The sequence below is a fragment of the Aspergillus mulundensis genome (genome assembly GCF_003369625.1).
Source record: "Aspergillus mulundensis strain DSM 5745 chromosome Unknown scaffold_9, whole genome shotgun sequence".
In the NCBI taxonomy this organism is placed as follows: domain Eukaryota; kingdom Fungi; phylum Ascomycota; class Eurotiomycetes; order Eurotiales; family Aspergillaceae; genus Aspergillus; species Aspergillus mulundensis.
The window spans coordinates 196,819-208,027 of record NW_020797897.1 but is presented as its reverse complement, the minus strand read 5'-3'; the positions used below and the strand labels follow the sequence as shown (position 1 = coordinate 208,027).

The following is an 11,209-nucleotide window of genomic DNA, read 5'->3' as shown; positions in this document are numbered from 1 at the left end:
AGCCTTTACTTTACGACTGCTGAACCATAATGTAATTTGTTACCTCGATCAAGTGTATCGTAGATGCCCGCCCCTACGTATATCATAAGCCGTCAGCCAGTCCCTATCCCAACCGACCATCTCCCGCTGCAAGTGCAAGCAGTCTGTCGCCATGCGAACCAGGCACAGGAGAACGCTCAATCAAGCAAGGCTCAATTAATCAAGCAAGGCAAAACAAGCCGAAGCGTAAAACCACCCGTTCAACGGTCAACCTTACCTATCAGATTCAGATCCTATTTCCATTCTTCAACGGCGCCCGACAGATCCCATCCACCCTCATCGTATCCGTTTCTGTTTCTGAGATATCACAAAGCCACCCTCACGAGTCAAATCCCCAACGGCCACCGCCCTACCGGAGAATGCATCCGCCCGCAAGCATTAGCAGACAGACACCGACAGATCACAATCAACGTCGGATCTATATTACATGCATGCACCATGGTCCATGGCCCGCTGAAACCTAAATCGTGGCACAATGTCATTCATCGCTGCTGTGCCACGGCCCACGGTCGAATTGAACTTGACATGTCTTGTTTCGCCTTCGCCGGTTTCATAATTCCATTGTAAGCAGCGCAGGGAGCGGGTCGGGGTGGGCTTAGATAGCGAAGGGAAGGAAAGGAAAGGAATATTTCTGGGGTGGTTTTGTTTTACTGAGAGGGATGCTGGAGATGGGGGAGAGAGAGTATGGGAATGGGATGTGGTTGAGATCAGAACACTTAGAAAGAAAGATAGCACTACCCAAGGTTGACCAGGTTGAAATGAACAATACGAGAAAGAAAGGGAACGAACCGACCCCTAGGGTGATTGAAGGGATGGAAAAAAAAACAAAAGTGAAAAAAGAAAGGTTGGACCCGCCGGGAATTGAACCCGGGATTTCCTCAATGCAAATGAGGCGTCATACCCCTAGACCACAGGCCCAAGTTGAAGAAAGTTGTTATTAGTACAAAATATATTCAAACAATCTTTAAGGTTAATGGGCTCTTGTTCTACTTCATCAACTACAATGCCATGGCTAGATAGTTAAGACGAGTAGAGTATTACCAAGATCAGTCTCTCGCTCATTCATCATATCGTACATATTCATCACATGAGTGGGCGCGTAAGTATCCTAGCTACTGGAAAACATAAACCATACCCGCCCGATCAACGCTAATAACCATGCCATACGGCACCCTCAGCACGGCAATATCCTGAATAAAGTCTAGATGGCTCTTGAGAAGCTGCTGCTGTTGAAGGCTAATCACAGTACTTCGCGGTATCCGGCTGCCTCTATTCCTTTTACCGCCGTTTTTGCCGTCACCGGCATCAGGAGGGGGCTTTGGCAGCTCCTCCGTGGCGAACGTAAGGGACTGCGTGGGCGCGGTTACGACGTATCGCGGTGTCCCTGTGGCGCCTCCATCCGAGATGGGATCAAACCCGCTGATTATTGCAGACTGATCGGGGCGATGGAGGTCCCAGAACCGGATCTTACGGTCGCAGCCGCCGGAGATGATGAACCCGACGCGGGTGCTGTTGTCCTTGCCGTCCTCGGGATAATCAAAGCCAGGGATGAAGGTTCTGATTCCGGTCCCCGCTGGGGTGGCTGTTGAGGGGCCGGGTCCGGTGGGTGGTTCGGCGGTTCCTTTTGCGAAGCGGCTGAGCATGCCTTCGGGGCGGTCGCCTTCGACGTGCCAGGCTTCGTACTCTTTAAGATTGTGATGGGGCTGCTGCTGAAGCTGCTGCTGGGGCTGCTTGGCTTGGCTACTGCCTGGGCCTTCCTTTGAATCTGGCTCGGCGAGTGGGGGTTTGGGATAATCAGCTTGATACACTTCACGGCACTTGAGTTTCTCAATGTCCCAGACGATTATCTCGTTTCCGTGACTGCCGCCCGCCGAGACGCATACCCACCGGCCGTGACCCCTGGTGGGATGCAGCTGCAGCCTGTGGATAGGGCCTGAGCCTGATAGACCCCAGGCCTTGAGCCGCACCTGGAACCTTAGATCCCAGAGGTCGAGGATTCCATGCGTCGTACCAACGAGAAGCCAGTAGTGTTTACGGTCGCAGCAGAAGGTTGTAGGGATTCCGTGGTGGATCGGGTTTTGCAGGGTATAGACGGGTCGCATGGTTTTCATGTCTAGGGCGATGATTCGGCACATGCTTGTTGCGATCAGTAGCGTGGATTGTGCATCCATGCGGAAGTGCTCTAGCCAGAGTGCGTACTCTGGCGACCCATCATGTGCTCTGGACAATTGGTACTCGCGCACAAGTTGGAGCTTGCCGTACCGCACTGTACCGTTGGAATTGTGGTATCCGACTTTGACTGCGTGAATGCTGCCATCAGTAGCAGCACTGACGAAGGTATATGTATTTTCGACAAAAGTCAACGCCTTTACCTTGGCGTTGGTAGAGTGACGGTAGGTTTGACGCGACCGAGGTGTGAGGTTCTTTTCCAAGCGTGTAGTGTCCCATACTTTGACAGTGCCGTCGTCAGAACCGGTAACGAAAAAAGAGTGATCAGGGGAGACGACCACTCGATTTACAGGTCCGGTATGCTCGCCAAAAAGGGCCACAAGTGTTCCGGTCGGTCTCCAGATTTTATTCGCATCAACGCCGTTTGCTTTCGTGATTGGCCGTCGAGGGTCTAACTCCTTGACGTATGGACCGAGATCAAAGAAATCCGTGGGATAGTTCTCCGCGAAAACAGAATCCAAAAGTCTGAGAATCATGGGGTCGTCTCCTGTATAGGAGTGGTTGGCTCGATATTGCTGTATTTGTTGGTCCACAGGTTTCCTTTCACGAGGAGCAGGCGAGACTGCATCTTTCGGGGTCGGCGCGCCAATCCTCCCAAAGGCATTGGCTGAGCTGGTACCTGTTTCTGCGTATGCCTTGGCGGTATCTCTGCGGTTGAGCAAACTCATGGCACTCGACTTTTTCTGCACCCCCGCTCTCAACCGTCTCACACTAAGATTGTCCGTTTCGGTCGATGAGCTCTCTTGACCAGGGCTCCGTCTACCGTCTGATAGCCGGCGCTCAGCATCAGAGCTAGGAGGCGATCGTGGACGAGAGCCTGGCGCTGCACTTGGGGAGGACGCAATAGGTGACGAGGCGGGAGACTCCCGTGCACGGAGAGTACCAATAGAATTTGGCCGCGGTGTGACTATACCGGCCTCAATCTCCTGTTGAGCCTGACTTTTGGAGCGCGCATGACGACGACGGGAATTGGCTGCATTATCAATCGTTGTTGAGGCATCGAGCAATGCGTCGGCGATTGTGGATGTTTTGCTATCGTCTCGAGCCGATTGTGGTCTAACCACCGGGTTCCTTCGCGCCTTGACGTTTTGGCTCCTGTCAAATAAGACTGTTTGGGGTGTAACACTAAGATTGATCAAGGCAACAACGTTGTTTAGTGAAGATCCTGCGCTCTCCTGATCCTTGTTTTGGCGCATCGAGACCCTCCAAATATGCTCCCGCAGAGCGAGCAGTTTGAACTCATCCTCCGTGCTCATCCCCAATGTTCTCAGTTTTGCGATCCATTGCTCGTCCTCTTCATTCTTTGAATGGGCAGCAAGGGATAGGGGTTTCTGACCTCTTTTCTGAACCGTGGCATCAACAGCACCGTCTCGTTTGATAGACTTCCAAAAAAGTCCCTTTTCGGCCTGTGACGCCCACACGAACGCCTGATCATACAAGGCCTTTGGGAGTGGAGCTTTTAAAGCATCAAGTATGTCGCCTTCGGTGAAGTCCACAATGCTCACCTTTAAAAATGGGCGAACAAGCGGGGTAAGGATAGAGTATTTATCGGCGGCGGACAAGAACTTGGTTGAATTGACGACCAGGCTAACGGAAGCTTCTCGGATCCAAGCGTTTGGATGCACCATGAAGCGCACAGTGTTATGCAGGAGATCCCAAGTAGTTGCTCTCTGGAAAAGGCCAAGGTCGGCCATGGCCGCAAGCGAGCGGAGGACTCTCTCGACAACGAACTCTTCCGGGTCCGTCATTGATTGCACCATTAAAGGCAAGATATACTGCTCCAGGCTGGTGCTCCCAACATATACAGCAACACCCACCACGGCCTCGAAGAATGCGCACTTGAGGATCCAATCCCGATCATTTAGGTATGTGTTGAGATGGCTTAGAATCACCTCATTGGTCTTCATTGTCCCAAAAAACACGCATAGACTCGGCACAGAGCCGAGAAACGCGCGACGGACGGAGGCATCGGTGTCCGTCAAGAGTGCTTTGGTGTGAGCCTCGAAGTAGTCAAGAAGGTCTATTCTTGCTACATCATACAGATTATGATACGTTGCATCCTCTGTCCATCTCGGCTCAGATCCAGCCGGTATGAAAGCTGGCAGGCGCGTGTCAGAGCGTAGCGCTTGTATCATATCCAGGAACCTGAGCGAAGAATGCGCAAGTGATGCAATGCATGAGGCATATGCGGCTCGGACCGGCGGGCTGGGGGGCGAGTTTGCGCTCGAAACAAACGGTTGTACCCTCGGAAAGATGTATTCGGAGAAAAGGTATGCATTGACGGGGGACACAACCTGGACCATCTCCAAGAGCCGTGCAAGCGCCCGTATCGCGGCAATTTTCACAGAGTCAGTTCGATCACCGAGAAGGATCATGATATATGGAAGGATGCGGTCTAACTTGGCCTCGTCGGACAGCCTCTCTGCAAATGCAAGAAGGACGTCGCAAGCTTTGACGCGGGCAGATGCTTTGGAAGTGCTGCGGAGGCTAGACACGACGAGCGTCAGGAAGATTAACACCCCATCATCAGTAGGCGTGCGATCTGAATACTCGTAACGTGGAAGGTCAAGCTCAACGGGAAAGGTGCCGCTGGTAAGTTTTGAGGTTGTGCTCGTGGATCCATTCTTGCTCGGCTCAAGATGGGCACCTAGAAGGGAGGATATTTTGTCAAAGTCTAGGTAAACCCTCTCTATTCTGTCATCGGCCTCTCCTCGATTTGCCGATCCTGCCTCGACCAGCGTCCTACCAGAAGAAGGATCAGTCATGAGGGACATGTATTGATGGAGGAAACTGTAGAAGTATTCTGGAAAAGCTTTTATCTTCCAGAAATTCAGGTACTCTTCGGCCGAGTACCTTGATTCAGGTTCGAGTTGAATCATATGAAGGATCAAAGCACGTATTTCAGGGTCCTCAATCTTGGCTAGCTGACTATGCTCCGGGCTGTATTCGCCTTTTCGGTATTTGTAGATCTGGCTTAGGGTAAATATTGGCGATTCCAGAAACAGCTCGGCAATAACACAGCCAGCACTGAAAATGTCCATGGCCCAGTTGACGTTCCTACTCCCTGGCTCCTCGTTCGCGACTAGGAACCTTTCCGGGGCCAGGTAGCACGTTCGTCGCCCTGACGTATCAAAGTAAAAGGAAAAGTCGGCAGGGTTATCCTCTGGAAGAAAGGTCGGCTTGAAAGACGAGGAGAAATCCGAAAGGTACACCCAGTTCCAGGCCGTGACCAAGACATTTTCTGTCTTGATGTCACCGTGGAAGACATCAACCGCATGGCAGTCACGGAGAGCACAGAGGAGTTGAAAAGCGATCCATTTCTTTTCGATATCCTCTGGAAAGGGTCGGGTACTATGTCCGTTAGCATCGCCCATTCTTCACCGGCGGTGTCTCTTACCTCATTCGATCATACAGCGAGCTGTGGATATACTGGCGAACGAGGTAACCCCCGGTGCCTGTTTCCAAAATTCTTTGATAGCTTAAGGCATTTGGTACATCTGATAAGAGCTTGCGTTCCCCTATAGATGTATTAGAGCCGTGCCACTTGACAAATAGGAAGCCGAAACATACGAGTGATTGCTCTGACATATGGCTCCAGCTTCATACTCGGGTAAGGCTTCATTATTACCTTTACAAAGACCAAGCCATTTTTCTGTCTGGCGCGGATGCTCTTCATAAACCGGCCGCCGCCCATAGACTTCTCATATGTCAGGTCGGACAGCTCGGGGATATCGATCCCAGCCGAGCCCGCGGAAAGGGTCGTGAGGGAGTAGCCTTGACCCATCGTGTGGCAGCGTCTTCATTTCATGGGGTAAGATTATGAAGAGATCATCATTAAGTGTACAAGTACAACTGTACATAAAGCACCTAGTGGAGAACCTAGAGATATTGTCATGACCACAATAATTGGAGGACGCGTGGAGATGGATGGCCGTGATCACGGGCGCAAGGCAGGAAGGCGGTGAAGGCCGGCTTATCTCCAGCCGTCGTCTTATCTACCGCACGACCACCTCGAGTGTTTTCTCTTTCTTTGGTGTTTTGGAGTATATTTAATGCATTGATGTACAAGATCTTGGTTGTTACTACCCTCTGTGGCTCTTCTTAACTCCAGGAATAGCTCGCCCTTTGACCGATAGTGGCTCTTCAGAAGCCTGGCATCCATGCTCCAATTCGAACCAATCGGTAGATTTTCTGAGGTCATTCCCCTACCTACTCCGTGCTCCGTACCTTCTTGGCACAGGCAAGCAAGCATTCCTGACTCTTATGACGCGCTCTCTATAGTCTAACTAGCTGTCAGATCGTAATTGTGGGCCCCGTCCAAGAGAGACTGGAACTTTGACTTCCCTCCGGCTTGAAGCGCCGATGCAGATATCGACATATTGATTCAGTGACCATAAGCGTTAACAATTCCCAGCCCCACGCTGAGCTTCTGGCCCTGGTCTGAAGTCGATACCTTAAACTTGGTGTAGTCTTCGGTTTCCCACGATGCTACACGCGTCCGTAGCATCGCTAGCTCCATCGACAAACAATGATCATTTTGATGTCCCAATCATTGATGATGACGAGCCGCTCGTCGATGTCGTCCAGAAGTTGCATAGGTATTTTGACGCAGGACTGCGGGCCCGTAATTAGCTGACGCTTCCTTCAGTTTCATGACCTCGTCCATATCAGAGGTGTGGTATAAATTTGAAGAGATAAAACTGACCCCGGATCCGCGTCTCAGAGCACTAGTCAATTCATTGGCAGAAGACTCACATAATCCCCGCATAATAGCCGCCTTGATGTAAGTGGAGAATACCAAGCTACAAACCCGTCATGACTGTGTCTGAGTACGTCTTACAGGATTCTCAAGTGGAAGTTTGGCAAGGCTGCTGAGCACGACGATGGCCAGAACGACACGAGGGGGTATGCGTGCGAATATGTTGCCTGGCAGTTTTCCTGCCATCTCAACCAGCGTGAATTAATCGAGTTTTTACTCGAGGAGTTGCGACCACAGACTCACCATTCGAACAGTCTTGACCGTGCGGAGGCTGGCGTACCCAGTTTTGCTGCTTTCATGGCCGAGGGTAACTCACCGAATGATGAAAATACTCCCTTATTATCTGCATCTACTTCTCGATCTCAGGCATTTGAGATTAATAAACGACATGGGGGCTTCTTTGGAAGTGGACACCCCGAGTTTGACAGTTACTTCAGTGATGCGGATGGTGACGAACTTTCCATATTTCTTGGCCTGAATGCGCTCGAAATCGCTACAATTGCTCATGCGAAGAAATTCCTTAGCCAAATGGTAGTACAAAAAGTGGTAAATGACATTTGGAACGGGGAGATCGTCTTTTGGAACTCACTGAGTGTGCATTCGACCAAGAAACCGCAGCGCTTCAACAAAAGGTCTGTTTCTGAATTCTGGCCGAGCGATTATCTGCAATTAACTTAGTGCAACAGGACAGCGGACCCCTATTCTCGCCTCCGGGTGCCGGTATACAGGAAGGCTTTCGAAGCCCTCTTCTTTGTATCCTTTCTTTTCCTCTATTATGCGGTCTTGATTGAGAGGAACCCTAGAAGAGTTGGGAACTTCGAAGCCGTGCTGTATGTCTGGATTGCAGCTTTTGCTTATGACGAGCTGAGCAGCCTCGTCGACTCTGGCATGCTCTTCTATCAGATGACCTTCTGGAATCTTTGGGACTTGTGTATCATCGGGACTGGACTTGCGTTTGTCGTTACGAGTAAGTGCAATCTTTTTTATTTTCTGGAATTAAGATCGAGCGGATGACATCACATGATGTCCCTGCTTGTACTGCAGCCGGCCTCTCTTCTAGATGACCCGAATCGTCTTTGCTTTGAATGACAGACAAAGAAGTGTCTCTTTGAATCGGCTTGCTAAGAACTGTACAGGAATTATTGGCTTAGGAGAGAAAGACGGGTATATCACGGACCTGTCATTTGATATACTCTCGCTCGAGGCACTGTTTCTGGTTCCAAGGTATGTATTGGAGCAGAGAATTGTCGAGGTTAGAATCTGGGTCGTAATAACCGGCAACAGGATCTTCTCCCTCGTCAGCTTGAACCAGTATTTTGGAAGCCTCGTACGTTCCTCTGCATCGGATACCTTGCAATGAAACTGACAAGCGCTGGGGTAGATTCCTGTCCTCAAGGAAATGGTACTCTGAGCGGCCCTGGTGGCAACGCAGTAAGGCTGATTTACGCATTCCAGACCAAAGCCTTCCTTCGATTCATTCCCGTGATCATCATTCTGTACCTGGGTAAGTGGATCACCGCGAACGCCAAGTGGCTGATGCCAAGCGTCTGACATCTGACCTTGTAGGGTTCCTGACGACTTTCACAATGCTTGCCCGTGACCGACTTTCGACCAAGCGAATGTCCTGGATTCTGGTCTATGTGTTCTTCGGGTATGCGGTGAAAACACCCTGACTTTGACCGCTTCGCTAATTAACCGCGCGAGGCAGATCTAACTACCTGGGTTTTGTGCGTCATTCCTCGAAGCCGACCGGAGGGCACAGATGCATCTACTGACGTGGCTGAAATGATTGGCTTACAGGACATTTGTTACGATGTGAGTGCTGCGGTTAGCAAGCCGTCGGCTTTCGGGTGTATTCCTTCGCCTAAATGGTTGGCTCTGGTGTCAAGATAACTAACGCGCTAAATCCTTAGATCTCCCCGGTCTTTGGATGTGGGTTGATGTAAGTTCTCCAAAAAATGCAGACGCTGCGCCACAGGACGCCCCAAACGAACCCCCCTCGCATAGAGTTTTCGTCACGTTTTTGGTCTTTCATGCGGTCTATGATTTGAATCTGAGTTTTCTGATACACATTTTTGGCGCTGAGGCCATGGCGGAGCAATTCTGAGGGCTTCGACGGCTGTTCCGCGGGAAGGCTCCGGACGCGGGCCGCAGGCCCCACACTTCTTGATTTGCCCGGCCTGATACGCTGATACGGTCATGTTCTAGGCTCGTTTTTGTCTCAGTAACGAGTCTGTTGTTGATCTCGTCACTGGTTAGTCTGATGAGCATGAGCATGGAAGGTGTAGGTATCCCTTGCTGGACCGGGCTCCTTTGCCGCGCTGATCGACATCCCTTCAGGTCATGTCGCATGCCCGAGAAGAATATCTCTTCCAGTTAGTGATAAGACGACACTGAACGCTACCGCGGCCGCTAATCAGGATACAGGCTGGCTATCTATGTTCTAGAGAGTAGCACCTCTAAGAGACTGACATATTTCATGCCGCCGTTGGTGAGTTCGGGATCAGCTTGCCCTGAGACCACTTATCTCCAGAACGCAGCGCGCTAACAGAGGCTACTTTTTTGGTTCTATAGAATCTCATTCCACTGCTGTGCATCCGTCCAATGAGACTGTTTCTGCCCGCAGAAGATATCCGGCGGGTGCGCATCATCCTCCTTAGAGCAACCCACCTTCCGTTCGTTGCGCTGCTTTGGGGTTATGAGTCAGGTCGCCGCTTCTTCTCAAGGAAGGACAGCCTTTCTTCAGCGAGAACGACCCCTGGAACGGCTACCCCCATGATGCAGTCTCGCCCTGGGCAACATGGCCATCACGCTGTGGCGTTGACTTCTGGGCTAGACTCACACTCACGGGCCTCTCTCCGGGCTAGAAGGCACTCACACCATGAGCAACGGCCTGGGCAAGATGAAGTCACAGACATGCTTGAAGAGATGGAACGTCTGCGCGCCCAGATGGGACGTGTTGCCGCGGCGTTAGGCGTCCATCATCGCCGTCGGCAGTAGAAATCTACTCCAGGAACTACTCATGGCGAACTGTAGGTAGAGTTACCACTCTACCGGGGTCGCATTCCCACGCATGTACAGTTTCGAAATAGGACATTACTCTCAGGTTGTCATTCCACTGAGCACAAGTCCCTCGCGTGTCCTCGAGACACAGACAAAGAACGTCTAATGCCAGTTGGTTATTGGCTGACACAGGCTGCCCTGTGATGCATTCTGCAGTGTCTTGAAACTAGACCAATAACAGCAGCAGAACAGCCAACCCGGCGTGCACTGAAGAATAAAGAAAATAAGCAACAATAAACCTTTGCCTGGGCTAGCGGTAACCATAAGACAAATAAGATTGTATGGCGATCACTGGATGCCCTGGCGCTTCGTATCCGGATCCGCTTTTCCCCTCTTCGACCTTTCTAACCTCCCCCGAAACAGCAACAACAACCATGGCTTCTCAGTCGACCATCAATTTGACAGATCAATAACGCCTTGCTCGCCCCCATGCTGCCTTTTTCCCAGCTGCCCCTCTTGTCTTCAAGCAGTGCGGCTGTGTTTACCAATCACACCTGCGACTCGCACTGCACTTTTGCCAAGCTTGGTTACCAGACTGTCGGGACACCACTATGCCCTTTTCAACAAGAGAAACTGCGCTGTTCAGCCGAAGTGTGACGATCGGAAATCCCAGGCGCCTTGGAGCAATCTTCCTGCGGCCGCTCTTGTTGTCCGGTGCTCCGTTCTAGCATGATTCGAGCGTCGAGACTCGCCCTCCGTGGACCTGACTGGGTCCCTTTCACATCGACCTGACCATGATCCCTGGACAATCCTCGTCTTTTCGCTCAAAGCGCCTATCCCTCTCCTCTCGCCCCCTCCATCAAGGGTGTGAGCCCTGTCGGCCCGGTCAAAATCGTCTGGCGAGAGTGACCGCTTCTCCAGTCATTCCCTCAGCCTATGCAACCCTCCAGCCCAATCCAGCACACATGGATGGCATTTTTGAACGGATCACATTATTTCGGCGCTAATTTCCTGTGCACGCTTTTTTAGCATGCCGCGCCTATCTCCAGATTGCAGAATTGATTGCTGTGAGCCCCCCGGTCCTGCGCAGCAACCAGGTACCTAGTTCCCACATCACCCCCCCTTCGCTTTCCCTTCAGTCATGGCACGCCCACCTCCATTCCCTGTTTCTTCTGATAC

The 11,209-nt window shown here is 51.3% G+C and overlaps 2 protein-coding genes across 2 annotated transcripts; one reads left to right on the top strand and one right to left on the bottom strand.

Annotated features, from left to right (window-relative positions):
* Positions 1 to 1,151: 1,151 nt before the first annotated feature.
* On the bottom strand, positions 1,152 to 6,052 carry DSM5745_07988 (ubiquitin-binding serine/threonine protein kinase VPS15; the record flags this gene model as incomplete). Its single annotated transcript, XM_026750004.1, has 3 exons — positions 1,152 to 5,619; positions 5,666 to 5,786; positions 5,839 to 6,052. The coding sequence occupies 3 exons, from the start codon at positions 6,050 to 6,052 to the stop codon at positions 1,152 to 1,154; spliced, it is 4,803 nt and encodes a 1,600-aa protein (XP_026601008.1).
* A 701-nt stretch (positions 6,053 to 6,753) lies between these two features.
* Positions 6,754 to 9,134, top strand: DSM5745_07987 (uncharacterized protein; the record flags this gene model as incomplete). The annotated part of the gene is made up of 12 exons (XM_026750003.1): positions 6,754 to 6,866; positions 6,917 to 7,051; positions 7,111 to 7,659; positions 7,714 to 7,994; positions 8,164 to 8,251; positions 8,312 to 8,354; positions 8,409 to 8,429; positions 8,483 to 8,531; positions 8,594 to 8,678; positions 8,736 to 8,754; positions 8,828 to 8,879; positions 8,941 to 9,134. 12 exons carry the CDS (start codon positions 6,754 to 6,756, stop codon positions 9,132 to 9,134), a joined length of 1,629 nt encoding a protein of 542 aa, XP_026601007.1.
* Positions 9,135 to 11,209: the final 2,075 nt, after the last annotated feature.